This window comes from Castor canadensis, chromosome 6, assembly GCF_047511655.1.
Source record: "Castor canadensis chromosome 6, mCasCan1.hap1v2, whole genome shotgun sequence".
In the NCBI taxonomy this organism is placed as follows: Eukaryota; Metazoa; Chordata; class Mammalia; order Rodentia; family Castoridae; genus Castor; species Castor canadensis.
Window position 1 is genome coordinate 81,094,738 of NC_133391.1, and position 24,653 is coordinate 81,119,390.

Below are 24,653 nucleotides of genomic sequence, written 5' to 3' on the forward strand. Positions count from 1 at the left end.
TCTTGGCCTTGGAAGTCTGCTCAATTCATCCTAGCTTTGGGGCCCACTACCAACACTGTGCAGCTGCATTCTGTTATTTTGGTAACAGAAAGCCTGTTGTTTCCCATGTTTCCCATGTCCTTTTACATGTCTGCTCCTAAAGTGCCTCTCTCATCCAAAATGGAGTCACCTCTGTCATTGTTCCCGTTACAAGCCGGGTTGGGAGGCTATTATAATGATATAATTAATTACTTTTCATTTCTTCTTCTTCCTTCTTCTTTTTTTTGGTGGTACTGTGGTTTGAACTTTGCCTAGTGCTTGCTAGGCAAGCTGTCTAATTCTTGAGCCACTCCTCCAGCCCTTTTTTTTTTTTTTTGGGTAAGGCTGGGTTTCACTCTCTGAAAGCAGGAGCTCTACTGCTTGAGCCATGCAGTTCCCATTTTTGTTTTTAAGTTATTTTTCAGATAGGGTCTCACATTTTTGCCTGATGTTGGCCTTGATTTCGAATCCTCTGGATCTCTACCTCCTGAGTAGCTGCGATTAGAGGCCTGAGCCACCATGCCTGGCACCACCATGCCTGGCATTAATTTTCTATATCGTTGCTCACTAATTTGTCTGAATGTTGGTGGCAGCTTAGAGAGTTGGGCTAAGACCCCCCGGGGAAGAAAAGAAGATGGAGAATTCGCATAAAAGGAGAACACTGGAGTGGGCAAGGTCATTTTCTTTTTTCATAAATGGAAAAGCAGTTCGGGAATTAAGAATGTTGGGGGTCTGTTTCCCCATAGGGCCTTGCATGCTCTCCTGAGAAACCAAGCTCTAGTTTGTCAGTAATGGAGAGCCTTTGAATTTATGCAGTGAGGAAAAGTCTGCAGCCGGGTGCAGAACAGGAGTCAGAAACTTCAAAATGAGTGTCCTCAGACAATATGGGCGAGATATCACCATCAGAGCCTAGTTTAGGCAGAGGAGGAACCCGGGCACCACAAGCTGAAGGAAGCAAAGGGGTTGATTTCAAGCCTCTGCCTCTGCGAGTCCTGGCCCAGGGAGGAAGCAGGCCTGCATTCGCAGAGTTCTTTCAGGAGTCATACATTTCCATTTTTACATCAAAAGCGCCCTATCAGGTTTAGCACTGCAGTGTAAGTCCACCAAACCAGTCCCACTCAGTTGCTGGCAGGAACAAGGACGCTTGTCGATTTTCTATCATTTTGCACCAGTCCCCACAAAAGACACAAAATACCGGTCTCCTCACCGCCCTTTGAACCCCTTAGTGGCTTGAGGCTGTTAACAGCTGGGGCCACCTCGCCTCGGCCGGGGAGTGGCGCGGCGGGGCGCGGGGCTGGGCGGGGCCGGGCGTGGAGGGGGGCGGGGGACAGGGGACGCGCGTGCCGCGAGGACGCGCAGACGCGCCGCGGTCCCCGCCCGCCGCCCCGCCAGCCCTGTTCTGCGTCCACCCGGCACCGGCAGCAGCCCAGGCTGCGGCGCGACGGTCCCGCCATGTCTGCAGCCATGAGGGAGAGGTTCGACCAGTTCTTGCATGAGAAGAACTGCATGACCGACCTCCTGGCCAAGCTCGAGGCCAAGACTGGCGTGAACCGGCGCTTCATCGCGCTGGGTGGGTGGCCACGCGGGCCGGGGGTCGCTGCCCCGGCTTGTCCCCGGAGCCCGCGGCTGCACCAGCTGCCGGGGAAGAAAGCAAGCGGGGAGAGGGCTGGCTGGGCCGGCGGGGCGGGTGGTCCTCGGGGGCCGCGCTCGGGCCTGCGGGCCATCCCGGGGCGGCCGGGGCCGGGAGCTGACGTGTCGCGGTGCTCCGCGCCGGGCCCCTGCGGGCGGGTGCCGGTCCAGGAGCGGCCTCGCCGGGGAATTCCGGCCTCTGCGGGCCCGTGCAGGGCGCGGCACCCGCGGGGGGGAGGTCAGGTACCCAGGGGGAGGGCCGCGGCTATCCCCCGACCCCAGGCTGCGCCTCACGGGCGCGCAGGCCCAACCTTCGTGGGGTCGGGTTTTTCTCCTTTAGTCGGGTCGGGAGGAAACCGCCTGGAACAGGCCGAGCCTCGCAGTGCGGGCGGGGGTGTCCCGCCAGAGCGCCGCTGGGGCCATCCGACCCACTTGTGTCCTCGTGTCTCCAGGTGTCATCGGGCTGGTGGCCTTGTACCTGATGTTCGGCTGTGGAGCCTCTCTCCTCTGCAACCTGATAGGATTTGGCTACCCAGCCTACGTCTCGTAAGTGGCTCACCCTTTCCCTCCGCAGCTGGCCCCATCCCCGCTGCTGTGGTAGACGGTGTATCCCCGGGTCTCCAGGGAGAGGTGGAGGTCCCCACGCTTAAGGTTACACGTGTGGGCCCCTAACTCGATCCCGGATCTCCTCTGGACTAGCCAGAAGTGTTTTTTCATCAGCTCGCACTGGCGGGTCGAGGAGCCCCGACCGAGTGTTAGAGCTCCGGGCTGTCCTTGCGGGTGGGGGATCGCAACAGGAACCAGCGGGTTGCTACGCCCTGCTTGTTATTTTAATGGGCGTTTCACCATATGTTTATGTCTGTAGACAGTAAAACCCCATCGGTTAGGGCTTCCTTAATTCAGACAAAGGGGAAGAATTTGGACTTTTTGATTTTTAAAAAGTCCAATTATTACAGAATATTTGGAAAATGTGTACTCTAACAAGCCTTGTAAAATTCATCCATTCTGTAGCTCCTTGGTTATGTAAATGATGATTCATTTGTATCATTAAATTTAAAGTGAATTTTATAAGATTAGGAGCTAATGAGATTTTTATTTTACAGTGTGTTTTGAAAATATGCTATAATTTCTCATTTCTAATTTGTTTAAATCGGAGTTATTCCTCTCCACAGAAGAATTTTGTTTTATACTCCAAGAAAGTCTGTGATTCACTCAGTTGATTTCTGCAACTTTCCTTGACCGTAGGGATTAAATAAAGGAAGAAAAAAAGATTAACCTGGGAGGGTAGGATTCAGGTAACATATTGTGTCTGCCATTGTTCAGGGTAGAATTTTAATACGTGACTGGAAGGGAGGAAGTGTTTTTAGAAGTTAGTTGTAGCTTAAGCAATTAAATTGCAAGCCCGTGAGTAGTTGTTACTGTATTGGTCTGGTGCACACCTTTACTCGTACGGGTGAAGTCCAGCTACCTATAGGACACTGCCTGCTTTTGAAGTTGGCAGTCTTCAGGTTGAGAAGAGCTTTACTCTTTCCAGCATTGCCTCCTAATGTACCAGCCAGGTGTCATGTGTATACCAAGAGATCCCCAAGGCACACCTGGAAAACTTGTTTGATAAAAGCTACAAAAGTAATAGTTTTCTGTAAAATTTCATCTCCTGCTAGATGGTATATAGAAAGTTTAAAGGCATTTTAATTAAAAATAGCTTGTACACCATTGTGTCTGTTATCAGAGACACAATAACCCAGTGGTGCACTGGGTTACTTGCCTCCTTCTGTTTGTGTGTTCTACTTCCAGTTCTTTTAGAAAGAAAGATTTTGAAGCATTTTTCTGGTGTGTGGTTTAGATTTTACTGATCACCTTCAGGACTAGTCTTGAGTGATAGTTGTTTTGCTACTTGATATTAAGCCAGAAAATAATATGGATTCTTAAAATTACCGGATTACATAAACTTGCTTTTTTTCAACCTCAGTACTCAGCTGAAACATCATCTTCTGTGTTGGTGTGATGAGACTGTGTGAGCTATAGAAAGTTGTTTGTTGCCAGATGGAACACGTGTGTGTGAACATGGATGTGACTGTGACTGGAAATGTGGGCAGAATTAGAATGTGCTTCTCCTTGACCAGAAGTGAATTAATCCCAGCAAGGGCCATTTTCAGTCACATTTTTAAAAATTTCAGTCACATTTTATAGTGTGCTTAAGCCAGCAAATTCAGTTTTGTCATTTGTTTATTATAATTCTTTCATCCATTTCTACACAATCAATTGGGCATTATTAACTCTTTACTTACAAGATGCTAAATGTTAGTCAGTTGCTAGAAATTCTATGAAACAGTAGAGCTGGTCAAATTTCTGAGTAATATAAGGAAGTGAATTTTGCATATTTTAGGATTATTCTCTTTACCGATAGAATTTGAACTTTCTGAGACAAAATGATATGTGTAATACACTTTAATAGGAGTTGGAAAGATATTTAAAAATCTGATAAAGTTTAATGATTTTGATTTAAAAGAATCATTAAATTATCTCTAGATTGGTATTTATTCATAGGATGCTAACTTTTGGTAGGTCCAACTCTTTTATCTTTTAAATAAACATAGGATTCTATGACAATATGAAATTAACTGAAGGTTGGTTTCTGCATACTTGGACTTTTCCCTAAAAGAGTGGTCATTAGATCTGTATACCCATGGGAGTCATTTGAGAAGCTTTAAAAAATGTTGATGGCTGCTTGGATCCCATGCTCATGGACTCTGATGTAATTGGTCTGGATATGGCCTATTTTTTTTTTTTTTTAAAGGCTCCTCAATATTTAAAAAATTTTTTTTTTCATTTCTTTACTTTGGATTTTATTAAACAAATATTTTTTATGACAAAAATATTACTTAGGGATACTTGAATTCGGAAAGTTCTTAAAGATTGTATTTTTCTTTTTTTTTTTCATTTTTCTTTTATTATTCATATGTGCATACAAGGCTTGGTTCATTTCTTCCCCCTGCCCCCACCCCCTCCCTTACCACCCACTCCACCCCCTCTCGCTCCCCCCCCCTCAATACCCAGCAGAAACTATTTTGCCCTTATCTCTAATTTTGTTGTAGAGAGAGTATAAGCAATAATAGGAAGGAACAAGGGGTTTTGCTGGTTGAGATAAGGATAGCTATACAGGGCATTGACTCACATTGATTTCCTGTGCGTGGGTGTTACCTTCTAGGTTAATTCTTTTTGATATAACCTTTTCTCTAGTACCTGTTCCCCTTTTCCTATTGGTCTCAGTTGCTTTAAGGTATCTGCTTTAGTTTCTCTGCATTAAGGGCAACAAATGCTAGCTAGTTTTTTAGGTGTCTTACCTATCCTCACCCCTCCCTTGTGTGCTCTCGCTTTTATCATGTGCTCATAGTCCAATCCCCTTGTTGTGTTTGCCCTTGATCTAATGTCCACATATGAGGGAGAACATACGATTTTTGGTCTTTTGGGCCAGGCTAACCTCACTCAGAATGATGTTCTCCAATTCCATCCATTTACCAGCGAATGATAACATTTCGTTCTTCTTCATGGCTGCATAAAATTCCATTGTGTATAGATCCCACATTTTCTTAATCCATTCTTCAGTGCTGGGGCATCTTGGCTGTTTCCATAACTTGGCTATTGCGAATAGTGCCGCAATAAACATGGATGTGCAGGTGCCTCTGGAGTAACAGTCTTTTGGGTATATCCCCAAGAGTGGTATTGCTGGATCAAATGGTAGATCGATGTCCAGCTTTTTAAGTAGCCTCCAAATTTTTTTCCAGAGTGGTTGTACTAGTCTACATTTTTTTTAAAGGCTCCTCAATATTTTAAAATTTTTAAGGGATTCTAATGTACAGTCAGTGTTGAGGACCCAATGTTCGGAGAGTGGCATTAGTAACCACTACACAGGTAGTTCTTTTTGCATGTGAAGATTGGGTGAAAGGGAGGGAAAAATGACCTGCTGGCCCTTGGAATAGTCCAGAGGTCTACCTAGAGTTCTGCTTTTGTGCAGGAGGTTCAAGGAAAAAAAGGATTGTATAGACAGTATAAAGCAAACAGACCTCTAGTTAATAACATTTAGGCAGTCAGTATTCTGTTAATCTAATCAGATCTGTTTGTTGCTTAACCAATGTTTAAAAGAAAAGTCCTTGAAAATGGTGGTTTTTAGTAGTGCTCAAATCTTTGTTGCTTAAAGTGCGATCTATAATTGCCATCTTAGTCCAGTTGGGCTACTATAACAAAATACCTTAGATTGGGTGATTTATAAACAACAGAATTTTTTTGCTCCTAGCTCTGGAGGCTTGGAAGTCAGAAATCAAGGCACTAGTTGATTTGGTGTCCAGTCGGTAGCTTGTTCCCTGCTTCAAAGATGTCACCTTGTTGCATCCTCAGAGGGCAGAAGGGGCAAACAGACTTCCTCAAACCTTTTTTATAAGGGCACTAATCTCATTCATGAGGGTAGAGCGAGCTCTCATTCATGAGGGTAGAGCGAGCCCTCATTACCTAATTACCTCCTGAAGACCCTCATCTCCTAATACTATCACATTGGGTATGAGAATCCATCATATGAATTTGGGGGCACCAACAGTCAGATTATAGCAGTTACCTTCACTTCCATTATTCTCCATGCCTCTTATAATTCTTCATGCTTCTCAGCCAGAGTTCAGAAATTCAGGCTCATCTGTTTAGCAAATATCAAATGCCAGCCATATGCTGGGCATTATAGTATCACTTTAGATATGGTGCAGAATAAGATAGATGTGCTCTTTCTTCTCTTTGAATAAACAATTTGCTTGGGCAAAAAAAGGCAAGAAATAGGTCAAATAATAACAGCATGGGAAGCCCCCAAAAGAAAATAAACAGGAAACTGTATAGTAGGGAATAAAAGGAAAGATTTTTGGATACTTATCAGTAATACTATTTAAGATCTGAGGAATGAGAAAGAGCCAGCCAAGAGCAGAGCCAGGTAGAGGAAGTAGAGCGGGCAGGCCCTGTGGCAGCAGACACCTTGGCTCTGTGACAGGGAAGAATAGTGAGGGAGGTACTGGAGAGGCATAGGGGTGCCAGTAGCCAGGGTCAGGACCATGAGTAATGTGTACATTTTATTCCAGACATTTGTAGGGAGTATACATTATTTCTGATTGCTTCGGATGGGTTTCAAATAGGGGGTGACATGACACAACTTAAATTTTAAGATAAAGCATAAATGGCTGCTGTGACCTCTGGAAGGAATTGGTAGTTCTGCCAAACTCTTACCAGAGATTTATTTCCTTTTCTCACCTTTCAATTTTGTTCTTGCTGTTCTCTCCCCTGGACCATCTTAGGGAGGGGCATTCTGTATAAATGCCTAGAGACCACAAGATGCAGAAATTAAATTTGGAATAGCTCATTTGGCCTCCTGCCTTTTCTTATTACTCACCCCCTTGGGAGATGCCTGGGCGAAGCTCAGGCCTCACTGAGTTCTGGAGCATGTAGATCTTGGAGCTGAAGGATTGGCCAGTGATCACTGGGGCAGTTAGTGCCTTCCAGTGTATCCCCTTCTCACTGGCCATTCTTATTTTCTGTGTACATGATTTCTCTTTGAACTCCTTGGGAACAGGGCCTTTAATCCCTGACTCTGTGTTTCCAGACTTTTTGGCTACCCTATGTAGGCACTTTGAAATCTAATCCCAGCCTTCTTGTTATCAAGAACTGTTGACAGAAGTTCCTTAATCTCCTTATTTCCCTCTGTTATTGATAAGAGAAGGTGGACTACTGGATAATAACAGAAACCTCTGATAAAGGTAGACCTTCCCTTTCCCCATTACTGAGATATAATTCATGTACCATGGTTTTGAAGTATACAGTTTAGTGGCCCATTTGTTCACAAAGTTGTATAAGTAATACCACTATCTAATTCCATTAGATATTTTTTATCTCCCCAAAAGGAAATCGTTAGCAGTCATTCCTATTTCTCTTATCTCAGCTCCTGGAAACCACTAATTTACTTTCTGTCTCTATGGATCTGTCTATTCTAAACATTTCATTTAAATAGGATCATATACTTTGTGGTCTTTTATGTCTAGTGAAGCCTTGTTTTTGTTTTGTGTGTGTGTGTGTGTGTGTGTGTGTGTGACAGACAGAGAGAGAGAGAGAGAGAGAGAGAGAGAGAGAGAGAGAGAGAGAGAGAGAAAGACATGAGGTTTGAACTCAGGGCCTCATGCTTGTTAGGGAGGCGCTCTACCACTTGAGACACTCACTAGCCCCTTTTTTGTATTGGGTATTTTAGAGATAGGCTCTTGTGAACTATTTGCCCAGGCTGGAAAATAGTTCTGAGTTACGAGAATTACAGGCATGCGCCACCGGCCCCAGCTCAGCAGCCCTGTTTTGAATGGCATTGTTCATATAAAGGTCTTTCTCTGAGACCTGGAAAATGTGATGCTGTGCTGCACCTTTATATGCAGAGTCTGTTTCCTGAGACCTAAGATGACCCCTACCTGGTGTGGCCCTCCAGTGTGGTACTAGTTCAGTTGGGGGCGCTAGCCTTGTTCCCATAAAATTATGAGGCAGTCTAATGACTTGGTTTTCTATTTTTACTTTTGCCCTGCAGTGAGAGAAAAGGGGAAGAATTGGCTTTCTGTCCTACCTAGCTACCTTTTTGTTAAAAATTCTGTAAAAATATGTATTACTTTTCATATTTTCCTTAAGAATCAGGCTACCATCTTTCTGGGATTGCCAGAGTTGGGCCTTAGAGGTCAGATGTACAGTTCCTGTAGTTGTGTTTGTTTTCTCTGATGCTGGGCATTGAACCCAGGCCTTGTACCTGCTAGGCAAGCGCTATACCCCTGAGCTACACCCACAGCTTCCTTTAGTTTTGAAATGATGGTCCAGGGACAGAGAAAGGCAAAGTCTTTCCCAAGGTCACACAGAGGCCAGGCTGGGATGAGAACCGGGAATGTGAAAGCACATTTAGGCATATGTTAGTGCCAGACTGGAAAGATTAAATACGAGTCCAGCATTGTGGAATTTATATTTAATTTAATGTTTGCTAATGCTTTTGACATCTCATACCCACTTCGGTGATGTGTTGTTTTCTGAGTATCCTCTCCAGCCCATTTTAAGTTTTAGCCAATACAAAGAATTTTATTTTTATGCCCTGTAGGTTGCTGGACACTTGCGTAGCATTTTATTTAATTGAAAATTACATGTATCTATGTATCTGTCTTTGTCTAAGGCCTTTACAAATATAGCTCAATTAATGCTCAAACCAACCCTATTATGTAATTGTTAGGATTATTCCTATTTTTACAGATGAGGAAACAGAAAGAAAAGTTAAGTAACTTGATCAAGGTCTCACAATGAGTAGGTGGTGAAACTGGTATTTGAACCCAAGGAGCCAGGCTCCAGAGTTTTTTTAAGTGGTACTGGGGATGGAACGTAGGGCCTCATACTTGTTAGGTTAGTGCTCTACCACGCTTAAGGTAAACTTTTTTTTCTCTTTTGGTGCTGGGGATGGAAGCCAGGAGCCTGCATATGCTGACAGGTACTCTAGCACTGAGCTATAGCCCCAGACCTTGTTTATTTTTTTGGTGATACTGGGGTTTGAACTCAAGGCCTCATGCTTGCTGGCAGGTGCTTTACCACTTGAGCCACTCCACCAGCCTGGATTTTTTTTTTTTTTTTTTTTTGAGACAGGGATTGTTATGTAGTTCAGGCTGGCCTCAAATTTACTATATAGCTTGGCCTGGTCTCAAACTTGTGATTTTTCTTCCTCCTGAGTACTGGGATTACAGGTATGCACCAATATGCCTAGCTTAAATTAAACTTTATGATACCATACTTGACAAACATATTTATTGAGCCATCAGTTTTATTGACAAAGGGTTGTCCTGGTAGGTTTTGCCTATTAATTTAACTTATAGTATAGTAGGTATGTCATTTGCTACAGTAGGAGTTACTGTATTAAAGAGTACAGGAGCATAGTATATTTTTCATTGTTTTTGTATAGACATCTGAGAAGATAGTTTCTACATATAAATATGTATAGAAGCATACTAACCACCAGCTATCTCATGGTTTTTGTTTGTTTTGGTGTGGGGGGATACATGGCATAAACAGTAGGTAAGCAAATTAGTTGCATTTTGTCTGTATCAGTCATCTCTCTTGCTTTGAAAGCACACACATCCTTCAGTGATAAAGTGTAACCTTCTCATCACCCATAGTTTTTTTACCTTCTTTTTTTCTGTAAAGAAGAAATTTGTTTCCTCAATGACATAGAAACATACTAATGTTTAAGTCTTAAGATGTATTATTTTCCTTCCTTCTTAGGTGAAGCACTGCTAATCGGAAAATCATTTTGAGTTATCAGAATTCCTATATTCTCTCTGATAAGCTCAGCCAAAGGCAATCCTGTGGTGGGTGGTCATATTGTGTTTCTGCTGGATAATAAGCAGTAAGGATAATGAACATTACGGTCCATGTTCCTCAGATTCAAGCTTCGAGGAACCTGCCTTGAGCTCGGGAATATTTGCTATTTAAACACTTCACCAGATTAACGATGACACATAAAGCACGTGGACCAGAAGCAAACTTCTGTTCTTTAACCAACTGCACCTCCTAACCTTTTTTCTTTCTTTTTTAAACGAGCCACTTTTGGTACATTTCCTTTCTGGTAGTATAATTCACTTGCTAAAATCCTTAGATTGGTACAATTGATTTTAATAGTAAAGTCAATACTTTGAAGACATACTATTGCTTAATTTTATGTGAATTGTAATAATGAGTTGCTTAGGAACCATATACAGTACTTGTAGTGTGCTGAGTGTCTAGGCATGAGTATTCAGAAGCAAGAGAATGGAGAGTTTGAGAATTGAGAGTTTGAGCTGATAATTACTAAGTGTATTACATACCCTTGGGCAAACAACTCTTATAAAACTCAGTTTTCTCATCTGTAAAAGGGGAGGGTAACACTTCAAACAGCACAGAATCAAGCATTCTATAAGTGTTCAATTAAGGGTGGTTACTTTTATTAATATACAAAGGGAAATTGACTTAATCACTCTCTAACTTTATGTCATTCAGCTTTTAAACAATCATTTTTAATCATAGTTTTCCCCCTTATTCTTTTTTTTGTTTTTGTCTTACTGGTCGTTTTTTTTTTTTTTTTTTTCCGTGCTTAAATCGGCAGCTTAAGACATCATTATTCAAGGAGCAAAAAAACATTCTTGCAAGGTTGAAGTATGTTATGTGGCTTGTGGTTTTCTTCTGCTTTGGTTCAGTGGACTTTGTGTTCCTATGCACTGGGTATAACTTGGACTATCAGTTTTTTAACATTAAGTCCATTTTTTACTTAGCTCTATTTCCATGTCTATAACTCCCTCATAGGACTTCCCTCCCAAGTACACATGTTAACACACCTTTTTTTTTTTTTTTTTTGAGACAGGGCCTTGCTATGTAACCCAGACTGGGCTAGAACTTCCTGTGTAGCCCACACTGGCCTCAAACTCTAAATTCTCTTGCCTTAGCCTCCCAAATGCTGGGATTGCAGGTGTGTGCCACCATGCCTGGCTCTGGAACTATCTTTTTACTTGATTTTAGGTTCTTGGCCCCAAGGGTTAAGTATAGTGTCTGGTGCATTGTAAGTGTATGATATATACTATCACTGATACTCTGTGGTGAGTTACCCAGAGATGCTGTTCTCTCTGGTAAGCCACCTGTGCCCATTTCATGTCATCACCACCAGTAAGAATTTAGTGGAGAAAAGTCACTCAGTGTTTTGCTTTGAACTGACAATCTTACTTACTTACTTCATTTCTTTAAAGTCCTAAGAAATACTACACTGAAGTAAAGATTATTAAGCCAGGCAGTCTTACTGCCTGCTAGGCAGTAAGTGTATCATTTGGAATACAGGATGTAGGAATGAATACTTAAAATCTTCTAAATGAGTTTTTTTTCTTTCCTTTCATTGTATACAATATGTATATAATACACAGATGTAAGATCTATTCATAAATGCTCCATTGTAATGTAAGAAACTGATATTTCCTAATTTGATGACATGAGGGAAGGTGGTGAAATATTCATTAGGCAGGAATAGCTTTGCATCTGAAAGAGCTACCTCAATGTCAAAATGCTTAATGTATAGCCATACTAAGTAAGAGAATGTAATGACCATTCCAGTAAAACTAAATTGTAAATTTTGGAAGAAGAAAATCTCAATGATTGAAACTATGTCAGAAATACCTAAAAGACAGAAACTATGTCTTTTCTTCCCATAGCTGTTCTTTGTATTTACTAATTTTAATTTTTAATGATAGAATGTAACTTGTAATCATAACTATAGATAAAAGTTGAGTAGCATATTAGATGGTATTTTTTTTTATCATATTTACAATTGCTTAAACTTAACTTTTTTTTTTTTGCACAGTGCTAGGATCAAATCCAGGGCCTCGTGCATATTATTTGTGAAATGATATTCTTAATGGATTTCATCTTTTTGTATTTTTTAGAGTAACTTTAGATTGACAGCAGAACTGAGCAGGAGGTGGAGATTTCCCATGTACTCCTCGTCTATGCATCGGCTCCCTAGTGTAGCAGCAACCAGGGTGCTAGGAGAATGTTGTAGCCCAGGATCGTCTCTGCTCAACCACTGTTTTCTTCAGGCGTGTTTAACATAATTCTTCGGTGTACCTGGTTCTTGCCCTTGTTTTCAGTTAACAGCATCCAAGGTGTGAACAAGTAAATGGGCTACATTTCCAATTTCTGGGGCCCAGTGGGCTGTCACTGAGTTAGTGCTTATCAGTACCAGTTTAATACCAATGAAAAGAATTTTTGCCAGTATATCTTTTAGGGTGGTCTGAAGAATGTTTTTGCCAGTTTCCTTTTTTTCTTTTTCCCTACTACCTAGCAAGCAGAATTTGAGGGACTTCAGCATTTGGGATTTGGGGTATAATTAAAGGCCGTGGGTAATTTACTAATCTTTTAGCCTTATTAACCATAATAGACTCTGCCAGCTTTACTTAGCCAGAGGGAGTGGAGTCTTCTTTTCTCTTTTTAATCTCTTACTTCCCTGTGAATAATAAGTGATTACTGTACTATAGTTACTACCCAGTAAGGAGGGACTTTGCCGTTCACTGTTCCTAAGTGCTTCACACATCCTCACCACTTTAATCTTCACAGCCACACAGTGAGGACTACCATCCTCAGATGAGCAAGCTAAGGCATGCCTGTCTCCCCAGCTACACAGGAAGGGTAAATAGAATTGTGGCTCAGGTATCTCAGGCACAAAGCGAGACCCTGTCTCAAAAATAACCAAAGCAAAATAAAGGATTGAGGGCGTGGCTTAAGTGATAGAGCACCTGCCTAGCAACTGCAAGACCCGAGTCCAAACCCCAGTACCAAAAAAAAAATAGGACTCCTGGAGTAACTCAAGTGGTAGAGTGCTTGACTAGCAAGTGTGAGATCCTAAGTTCAAGCCCTACTGCTTCCAAAAAAAATTATATAAAAAAATTGTTCAAATGAGTCAATTTCATCTGTTGGGCTGTATGGCTCTCTTTTCTCTCTCTATGTGTACGTGTTGAAGGCCTTTTTAAAGCTCTAAAACACAACAGACTGTGCCTGGTTATTGTTACAGAAGTTTTTAAGAAAATCATTAGCTGTTTCCTCAAGAGAGAAATTAAATGAATGTCTGGTGTTCCCTTTACTGTTTGTTGTTAACAAAGCCCTAAAGAGACAGTTAGTCTCATAGGAAGGAGTAGTTACAGAAAGTTTGATACTTTTTTTTTTATTGTAATGAGGTTTGAATTAGGACCTCAGACTTGCTAGGTATGCATTCTAGCCACACTTCTAACCCCTTTTGCTTTAGTTATTTTTTAAATAGGGTCTTGAGTTTTTCCTTTGGGCCGGCTTCAGACTTTGATTCACCTACCTATACCTCCCAGGAAGCCTGGGATTATAACTACATACCACCATATTTGGCTTATTGTTTGAGATGAGGTCTCATTAACTATTTTGTCTGGGCTGGCCTTGAGCCATAATCCCCATCTCTGCTTTTTACATTCAACATTATATTTTAGATTATCATTCCTTGTTATTTTTTGTAAAGGCTTCACACCAGAATATTTAAGATTGGTGTGTTGGTTTATACATGGAATCCCAGCTATCTGAGGAGGCAGAGATGGGAGGATTGATGTTTGAGGCCAGACTGGGCAAAAAAAATGAGACCCTACCTCAAAAAACCAAGCTGGACATGGTGGCAAATACCTATAATCCCAGTTAGTAGTTGGAGATAAGAGGATCAAGGTCCAAGGCTGGCCCTAGGCAAAATCTCAAGACCCTATCTGAAAAGTAAACTCAAACAGCCAGGTGTGGCTCAAATGTGTAATTCTAGCTACTTGGGAGGTACAGACGAAGGATTATAGTTTTACACCAACCCCAGGCAATAGTTGGTGAGACTCCATCTCAGTCAGTAAAAGCTGGGTGTGATGGTGTGTGCCTGTCAAGTGGTAGAGCACTTGCCTAGTAGGCTCGAGGCATAATCTTTTATTTTAACATACTGAAATTCATTTTGATATTACACTGTCCTCTTTGAACTTCATTCTCTTTGTATATAAAATGTAGAATTTGAGCTAGTTCACCTATGAGATGTCTCTAACTCAAAATTATATTATTCTTAATTCTGCTCCATGAATTTTAAAACTGCTGACTGTCTGCACAGAACAGCCAGCCATCTTTTCCACCTTAGCCCTGTCTCTGCTGCTTACCCAACCTAGCTTCTCTTTTTCCATCTGCTTTGGTGAAGTGGAGCCCCGCCCCCAGACATGGGAGGTAGCTTAGGAGATAAAACAAGGAAGCTACAATACTGAGCCAAGGTATTCAGGCTTTGGGCCAGTGATAAGACTATGGCAGTAAGGCTCTTCAGAGAGTAATGGATTTATAACACCATCGTCTGTTCTGCTCAGAGAAGTAAAACGTGGATTTATAGCCTAGGAGTTCAGAGCCAAGATCAGTGTCTGCCACTTGAGGATGAAGTGGCAACTAGAGAGAGGCCCATAGGACAGCAACCTGGGCCAGTGTAGAGAACGGTTGCAGTTGTTGCTAGCTGCTGTTGCAAGAGTTCCAGAACTCTGCTGGGGTTTAGCTGGTGACCCAAAGGACCTGGAGAGGTTGATGTTCTTGCAAATACAGGGCTTTTAGATGTAGTTCTTGATCTTGAACAGTTCTGATTAAATGTTTTTATCTTGAATTCTTTGCAAAATTTGAGAATGTTCAGATGAACATTCTAGGTCCTGTTAGAGTAGATTTGTTCTACTTGCAGTTATTATTCAATTTGCTTCTATGTGCAGCTTCTGTGCAACTTTTCTCTGTCTTGGCCTCTCCACCATTGCTGGGATGGATAACCTGCCCTTTAGGTGTAGCTCATTGGACCCATTTGGATTTTCTTTCCTGCATATGAATAGGGGTGGTCCTGTTAAGACAAACTTTGAGCTGATGGTTTTCAAGTGGTTCTGAATTAGGATCAGCTGCACAATATTATTTTTTGAGTTGGGTGTCTCACTATGTAGCCCAGGTTGGCCTCTACCTCCCAAGTGCTGGGATTACAGTCATAAGTCATAACAGCAGCTCCTGCACAACTTTATAAGAACATAGGGCTGGGGGAGTGACTCAGTAGAGCGCATGCCTAGCAAGCCTAACAAGCCAAAAAAAAACCAAAAAACAAAACAAAAAAACCACATGCCTGTGCTTACCTGCTAGATAGCTCAATCAGTAGGGCTCAAGAGGGACCCAAGCATGTGTATTTTAGTAGCTTCCCTTGGTGAATGGACCAGCAGAACAGAGCACCAACTCAGCACCATCCTGTTACTTCTGATGGTTCCCCCATACTGCCCAAGTAAGGAGAGTGGAGAGCTTCTCTAGGGATTTGGACCTCGAAATTATGAATCTTTCCTCTTTTTCTGTTCTGTAACCAGATTTTTGAGTTTTGGTTTCTTCAGTATAGGACTAGATTTCTGTGGTCCCCTCCAAAAGTAGGATTGCAAACTCCTATTACATTTTTATTAATTCAATAAATATTGAATGCCTACTTTGTATCAGACATTTTGTCAAGTGCTGTCCAGTCTGGTGGTGAGTTGTTTTTCTAGTTAAGAAAACAGCATGGGGTAGGGAAACAAGCACAGGCTTTGGACTTTAGGTATAACCCAGTCTGCTGCTTAGAGCTTAGTGCCCTCACATCTTACTTCTCCTCTCCAAGATTCAGTTGCTTCCTCTCAAAAATAGGCACAGTGATACCTATTTAATAGGCTATTATGAGGGTTAAATTAAATAGGTACTAGGTTCCCACCCCTTTCTACCATTCCTTACGTTGGCCATATTGGCTAGACTACAAGTGACCTAGAGCACTTGACTTCTTGAATTCCCTATTGCTTGATAAGTTGTTATAGCCTCATCTGATACACCCAGCTGTAATACGATCCAACATTCAAGGCAGTAAAGTACACTGTTGGAGGATCACCTGTGTCTACTCACTTGGACCAGAAAGTCTATTCAGAAGCTATGTAAGTAAACAGTACTCAAGAAACCCGTTTTAACTTCACCTCTCTCACTATGACTAGAGGAGCACCTCACCTTTTGAGTCCTAGTTTCTTACAGTTTTTTTTTTTTTTTCTTCCCCAGTACTGGGGATTGAACTAGTGATGGATGGCTAGGCAGGAGTTCTACCACTTGAGCCATCTTCCCAGCCTCTCTTGCTTGAGTTATTTTTCAGAGAGGGTCTCACATTTTCACCTGGCACAGTCCTTGACCATGAACCTACTACCTTCACCTCCCGTGTAGCTGGGAGTATGCTGCTGCATCCAGCCCCGGTTGTCTTTGTTTCCAGTGGCTTACGATGTTACGACATTGTAGACACAGTTTGAAAATATGAACATCACACTTTTTAAAGTTAAAACAGGTGGGCGTATGCCTAGCATGCTCACACCTGTAATCCTAGCTACTCAGGAGGCAGAGATCAGGAGGATCTCAGATCGAAGCCAGCCTGGGCAAATAGTTCAAGAGACCCTATCTTGAAAAATCCCGTCACAAAACAAAAATCAAAACAAAAAAAGGGCTAGTGGAGTGGCTCAAGGTGAAGGCCCTGAGTTCAAGCCCTAGTACCACAAAAAATCCCCCAAAAGTTAAAAACAATAATTAAATGCTTCAATACTATGAGAAGTTCTATAAAGAAAATCCTTTTAGCTGGGCATGGTGATGCACACCTGTAATCTTAGTACTGGAGGCAGTATCAGGAGGATCACAAGTTCAAGACCAGCCTGGGCTACTTTCTGTCAAAAAACAAACAAACTCTTTTTAGCTTAGTAAGACTCTTTTTGATCTTTTTGACCTGTCTCATGTGTCTTGGTTTTCTACAAAGTTGTGGTCAATGTATGTGTCTGATTTTTAGTTCTTTATTTTTCTTTTTACAGTGCTAGGGTTTGAACCCAGGAACTCATGGTTGCTAGGCAGGAGCTCTACCACTTCAGCCACACCCCCGGCCTTTTTTTTTTGCTTTGGCTTTTTTTCAGATAGGGTCTTTCATTTTTTTCGCTTGGGCCAGCCTGGATTGTGATCCTCCTACTTAACGCCTCCAGCATAGCTGGCATTATAGATGCATATCAACACACCCAGCTTTCTTTTATTGAGATGGGATCTCACTAACTTTTTGCCTGGGCTGGACTCGAACCTCCATCCTCCTGATTTTGATCTCCACCTCCCAAATTGCTGGGATTAAAGGTGTGAGTCACCTTGCCTGCCCTGTTTGTTTTGTTTTTTTGAGACAGGGTGTTGCTGTGTAACCCAGCCTGGCCTCAAACTTGTGATTCTTCTACTTCAGCCTCTCAGATGTGAGTTTTTGTATTTCTACTTTGTAGTATTAACTGTATAATGTTCCAGTGTACTAACATGACAACTTTTGAATTCATATTGTTGAGAGTGTAGTCATGGAATATTCTGGTCTACAAAACTGAAATCCAGTGAAATTTAATTATGTATCCACTCTGGACAGGATAAATTTATAAGAAACAGATTTTTATTATACTAAAAACTTTAACAGTCCACTTAAATAAAAATAGATAAACCTCACTTAACCAAGTAAAGCAGAAGGAAAACATCTTACATCTAAAAGGTACGCTGTGTTCATGTTTTGGTTAACATGCTTGCCTATACTTTTTCTTTGGCCTTCCATTACCTTAGCTGGTTTCTGTCTGTGGAAAGCTAAGACACAGACTTAGCTCACATGTTTTAAGACATTACTCTGTAATTAGCTTTCTTAAATTCATGCAATGTGATTCTTATGCTGAAAGTGACCTTTTTTTGCCTAGTCCTGAAGTTACCTCTCTAACACTTCCATACACCATCACATCCATCTCCCCCCACCCCGCCCCCCGTCCCGTAGTTATTTTCTTAAAACACACGTGCACGGACATAGGCATACTTGGCCGCATCTAATCAACTTTACAAGGGCTTTCTCAGTGGATGACTCAGCATGATTCAGCAGCTTGTTTCCTTAGGGAAGTTTCACAGAAGCCAATGTATTTTCAGTGGTTAATCTGTCTTACAGACTAGAAAATTCAGATTTCTTCTGGTTTATGGTTTTAGTGTAGCTCAGTCAGTTACGATAAATATACAGATATATCTTAGGAGAGGATGAGAAGTGGTTTAAAAGAGATTCCTAGGACTGAAGAACATTTCTGTGATTCAGAAGTAAAAGATTATTTAAAATTTATTTCCATCCATTTACAGAATGTTAGGGTGGGAACATCATGCTGGTGTGGGGAAGAGGGTCCGCAGCCTAAGGATCATACACTGTCTGAACTAAATGGACACCATGAGGTTTTCACTGTGCATTATGCAGTATGTTAAGGACTTTGGGAAGTGCCGACATGTTCTAAAAGTTCCCTTATGAGAACCCCCTACTTACCTGTGATGTATTTCAACTACTAAACATGCGTAAGGGCCTAGTTACCATGAGAGAATTCTTCCTGATAGATCCCTGGGGGACCAGCCTGGGAGTAGCCATTGCTCTAGTTTGCAGTCGTAGGGCCTGGGTGGAGGCTCTGGCAGGCTATAGATCTACCGGCAATGACAGCCTGTGCTCATTTCTCTGGTGGCCAGAAGAGTGGGAACAAGTGGTGGTAATAGCTTGTTCTGGTATCTGCACATTGCTTGTGTCTTTATGTTGTAATTTCACATCTAGTGATACAGGGCATACATTTGCTTGAGTTTGTCAGTGGTGATGGAGAATAGGTTGTGAAAGAATAATGTTTGAAGATGTTTCATTGAGATCTTACTAAATGATCTACTTTCTTTGTATTGCCTTTCAGAATGAAAGCCATAGAGAGTCCCAACAAAGATGATGATACCCAGTGGCTGACCTACTGGGTAGTATATGGTGTGTTCAGCATTGCCGAATTCTTCTCTGATCTCTTCCTCTCATGGTTCCCCTTCTACTACATGCTGAAGGTACATTGGTTTCTAAACTACTGTTTCCTTTCACATATGTATTTGCTTTGCTCCCCTGCCACAAAAACTCCATCTCAGGACAAGGAATAGGAACAAATGCTTGAATGTTGGCCATCCACAGGTCTGTCTCAGATTATAAATAAGAAGACAGGATTTAATGTCCACTTTCATTTATATACTGTCTTGGGAACATTCAGAGCAATTGTGTGTTCGAGATGTGTTTGGTAATAGTAAAGGATGGAAATGCTGTAACCTAGTGCAAGTATTGCCGTTAGTTTGCTAAGATCTTGTCTTCATGCAGTTGTCTACGTGTGATGTAGAAGCGTTGCAGATTTCCGCAGATAATCAGTTATTCACATTGTGAGCGGGGGTCGTTATTTCTGGAAGAAAAACTACTTAGTAATAGGTTTGGGAAAAATGTGCAGCTGGCTCTCTGAGAAAATTATTTTAGTGACTTTGGCAGTTGCAGTAGTCAGGGATCAGCCTTACCATACCTTGTGTTTGGCACAAGTCTAGCCTTAATTATCAACATTCTGGGAAAGGGGACAGGAAGTTGAAACTTATTCCTGATAGGATATCTGTGGACTTCTGACTTGCACCAGAGGTGAGTGAGAATGAAAACTCTTAATGGAGTGGTTTTTTTTCACTAAGTGAGACAAGCTGCCTTCAGGTGGTTCCTCACATGTCTCCCATAAGAGCTCCTGCTCCCAGTTAGTTGGTATGATGTAAATAATGCCTCTGGTTCTCAGAGCCAGACTTGTGAACTGAACAGCTGGAGAAGAGCGTGGTGTGTCCAGCCAGGGATTTTGGGTTTTCTTCTTTCCCTTCTTCCTTTTTATTACTATTCATTTTAATAAAGGCTACACATGGTATAAGTTAAAGGTTCAAGTAATTCTGTACTGTCACTGATAAAATCTTTATTTTTAATCTGGGTAATCATAGTTCTATTTTTTCTTTGCTTTGCTCTTATCTTTCTGCTTGTCTGCTTTTAAAATCTATTTATTTGTACTTTTCCTGGGAGATTTCTCAATCTGAATTTACAATTTTCACATTTGTTGCATAATTATATTATAACCATTCTCAAGTAATACCATATATTGTGATTTTTTGTTCCAACTATTATATTTTTTCCAACCCAGTTAATTTTGCTTGGCACTTTCCTGTGTTTTCTTGTTTTATTTCATATTGATCATATTCTCTTATTTTTTTTACTATGGTTAGCAAACTGTTCCAAAATTCTAGATCGGCCAGTTCTAATAGCTTTGCTCCTGACAGAATCTGTAGTTGATTATGTTGTTTTTATTTAAAAATGGTTGTACTCATCTTTTTCTTATTATTTTGGTCTGTAAACACATTTTCCTCCAGGTCTTTGATACTCTTGTCAGGCAGTGGAATGGAGGAAGACTACGTTCATTCACACTAGTCTTATTGAGCTCTGGGTAGGGAGTGGATGATCCTGTGGTGGGGAGCAGAGGAGCCAGCTAATAACATTTTGCCACAAAGCAGACCCTCAGGCTAGGCTTCACCCCACACCCTCCATTGTCAAAGATGCTTCTTAGCTGTATTCAGTTGGCGCTGGAGAGGTAGGGAAGTAACTGTGCTTGATTGGTTAGTCACCACCTGTTTTCCTCAGGACCTCACAAGGACAGGACTTGTATGCCCTCATGGTTGCTAGGCAGGCACTCTACCACTTGAGCCACTCACCCAGCCCTTTCTGCTTTAGTTTGATTTTCAGATAGTGTCTCATGCTTTTGCCTTGGACTGTGATCCTCCTGTCTCCACCTCCCATGTAGCTGGAATTACAGACATGTACCACCATGCCCAGAAATAATTTCTTACTGAATTAAAAAATTGTACCCTGACAATTGTATCTTAAGGAAGTAGTCACAGTACAATAAGGGTTTCAGAAGGGTACTCATTGTAGTAATTTTTGTTATGACTAAAAATTATGGACAACTGGAGTCTATCAAAAGGTAAATGATTAAGTGAGTTAATAGTACATCAATACAGTTAAGTGGAATGAAATAGATCCATATGTATAGACACAGAAATTGCTGCATAAGTCATTAATTATAAAACATTATAGAGTAGTACATAGTGCAACACTATGGTTAAAAAAAGACAAGAAGGTAAATAAAGTTTTAAAAAATGAAATGAAAACATGATCAATATAGATTACTTGCATTTTCAATGTCATCACCACAGAATATCTTGTAAGGCAATTGGAGAATTTTCCTTTCAAGACAAACAGAAGAAAATTGGTCTGTTTGAAGATTTAAGATTTCAAAGATTGCTGGATTTTTTGCTTTTGCTATTCAAAAGCATTTAACATAAATTTTTTTTTTTTTTTTTTTTTTGGTGGTACTGGAGTTTGAACTCAGGGCTTCACACAGGTGAAGCTAGGCAGGCGCTCTACCACTTAAGCCACTCTGCTAGCCCTCTTTTTTATGTTAGCTATTTTCAAGATAGGGTTTTTCTAACTGCCTGTTCTGACCTCAAACTGTGATCCTACTGATTTTTGCCTCCTGAATAGCTGGGATTACAGGCATGAGCCATCAGCTTATTTTTATAATCTTTAACCTGGATATGATATATTTTAAACTTTAAATAATTTTGAACCCCTTAATAAGTTTTCTCTAATAGCAGTGACTTTACTGTGCAGAATTTAATGGAAAGAAATGTGGCTTTTGCTGTGGGCCACTGGCTCACTGCAGTGACTAATAATACCCTGTTACTAGGACCTCAGACTTCCAAACATGAGCAAGCTGATTTCTAGCTTGCTTCTGTTCACATCTGTTAATGTTAATACTGTCTGGCAGAGGTAGCAAGAGGGTTCAGAATAAGAGGCAGTCACTGAATCATTTATATTTGGTTTGGAAGCATTAAAAAAAACTGCTTTGCAGCAAAATTTCTTCCCAAATGGTAAAATGAATGTTCATCCATTAGTGGTCCCCAGCTGCATAGCCATCATGGTGTCAATGAGTGGCCTTATTTCATGTTCCAAATATACTTGAGATGATTATAAATTGATGCTGGCAATCAAAATGCTGTCTTCCTGCATCCGTGCATATTCTGAATAGCTTCAGTGAACAGATTGAGAAAGGGCCTTGGACTTGTAGAATCTGTTGAAGTTTTAGGGAAATCTCACATTTTTAAGGAATAGCATAATGACTGTATGGGAATATAAAAAAGAGACCAACAGGTAAGGATATTTATATATTTTATCTTTTGCAGAATTAATATTGTTGGCTTTTTTTTTTTTTTCTCATCTTTTCTAAAATAGCCTATAAGATTGGAGAAAAATAAGAGGAGCCAGTGGCTGGGTGTCAAAGTTTGTTTGAGGAGATAATATACATTGTATTTAGCTAGATGATCATAGGTATTCTGATTTTGCTGTGAGGTCTGTCCTTGCACAGGAGTGTTGAAAAGTAGGTTTAAAATCCCTTTTATTTGTGGGGGAGGGGTTGGGTATAGTGGTACACACCTATAATTCCAGCATGTGGGAGGCTCAGGCAGGAGGATTTTGAGTTCAAGGCCGTCTGGGCCTTATCTCAAAAAAACTAGGGCTGGAGATGTAGCTCAGTGGTAGAGTGCTTGCATAGCATGTGCAAAGCCCTGGGTTCAGTCCCCATTATGCTAAGAAAATAAATAAGCCTTTCTTTTCTGATTATAAAATTCATATATGCTTATTTCTTTATTCAACAGATATTTATTTAGAACCCCTATGTGCTAGATTCTGTTCTAGGTCTAGGGGACACTTTGTGAACATACTGCTTACATTTGTGTAGGAAAGGCATGTTTTTGATAGTAAATTAAATAACATTTATAATCATACTGTAGATCGCCTGCCTAGCAAGTTTGAGGCCCTGAGTTCAAACCCTAGTGCTCAGTGCCACCAATTTATATGTGTGTGTGTATGTATTTACATATATGCCAGGCACTGGTGGCTCACGCCTGTAATCCTAGCTATTTAGGAGGCAGAGATCAGGAGGATCATGGTTCAAAGACAGCCCTGGCAAATAGTTCACGCGATTCTATCTTGAAAAAACCCATCACAAAAAAGAGCTGGTGGGGTGGCTCAAGGTGTAGGCCCTGAGTTCAAACCTCAGGACCACAAAAAAAAAATCATACTACCATTAAAATCTTGGAGTAGTTGTTCTATTTTTAGTGTTCAAATTTATTAGTCTATCTATATAGGTATACATAGAAACTACATATATCTGACTAAATGACTTACATATGATTGAGATCACATACAATGTATATGATTCTGTACCACTCCTTTTTCAGTTACTACATTATGAATATTTTCCTACGTTACTCAATTAACATAGTGGCCCAATTATAGCTAATAACTGACCCAGTTCCCTTTTGAGAGACATTGAGGATAGTTGTTTTGCTATTATAAATAATGTGGCAATGAGTATCCTTGTACCTCATGTTTACCTTCACCTAAGTCATTTTCTAGGTTTGTTTCTAGAACAAGGTTAAGTAAACTGGCAGGTTTAAGTTCTGATCCAGATCGTACCTGTGCTGTTCTTCCCACTAACAAAGAGCATAACAGTTTTCTTTTAGGCCTTTGTAGGAGGCCAAAAAGATAGGGAAATATTCCCCTTACTATGCTCTTTTTTTAGTTTTTATCATGCAGACCAAGTAATCGTTTTTGCTTTTTTCCTTGAGTCAGAGTCTCACTGTTTTGCCCAAGCTGGCCTCAAACTCCTGAGCTAAAGTGATCCTTCTGCCTCAGCCTCCTAAGTAACTGGACTATAGGCATGTACCACAGTGCCCAGCTTGAGCAACTGGTTTTAAATTTAGTCTATCACTATTCTTCTGGCTACATTGCAAAGGTTTTTCTAAGACTTCGATTTCTGATCAAGTCATTGCAGCATATTAGGAAGTGAGTGTTAAAATACAGTTTTTCTGACATTAACTCAGTTGTATTAGACCAGGATAGTCCCCTACCTGTGTGTTAATTATATCCCTACCCTGGACATACCTCTTCTGAGGTAAAGTCAGAGGGTGACAGTATTGAAACCATAGAATTGTCTGGCCTGTTGGAATTTATGAGTTCCTTGTGTCAGTACTGATAGTTCTAAGAGTCCAGCTATAATGCCCATGTGTTCTTTGTCTGAACTGCAGGTAACGTGGTCTTATGGCTACCCCTGGGAGAACTGTCAGAGGGCACTTTGAAGGCAGCTTGCTGAAAAAGATGGCTACATCTGTGTGGATGACTTTAATCAACTTGATATTCCTGGGCTTCAGAATAGGAGAGAGTTGTAAAAGCTGACAGCTGAAAATCACCTTAAGAGTTGAACAGTAATTAACTTTATTTTTAATGTAAGAAAGTGATTTCATTTGAGAACTAGAAAGTGCTAAGGATGTACGTAGAAAGCAGTAATTACTTTACTGTCTCAAGACAATAGTTAGAGGGCACCAGAGAGTACTCAATTAACAGTCTGGAGTGTAACCTACAAAGTAATCACTTTGAAGAGACACAAAATGTGGATACTTCACTCCTGTCCTGTCTGGTG

The 24,653-nt window shown here is 41.0% G+C and overlaps 1 protein-coding gene across 1 annotated transcript in view; it reads left to right on the forward strand.

Annotated features, from left to right (window-relative positions):
• Positions 1–1,369: 1,369 nt before the first annotated feature.
• Positions 1,370–24,653, forward strand: part of Reep5 (receptor accessory protein 5) — a 35,897-nt gene continuing 12,613 nt past the window's right edge. The window contains exons 1-3 of the mRNA XM_020183985.2: positions 1,370–1,588; positions 2,100–2,193; positions 18,984–19,122. Of these exons, the coding sequence (XP_020039574.1) occupies positions 1,471–1,588; positions 2,100–2,193; positions 18,984–19,122 (351 nt within the window). The 5' untranslated portion in view covers positions 1,370–1,470. The remainder of the gene's footprint in view (positions 1,589–2,099; positions 2,194–18,983; positions 19,123–24,653) is intronic.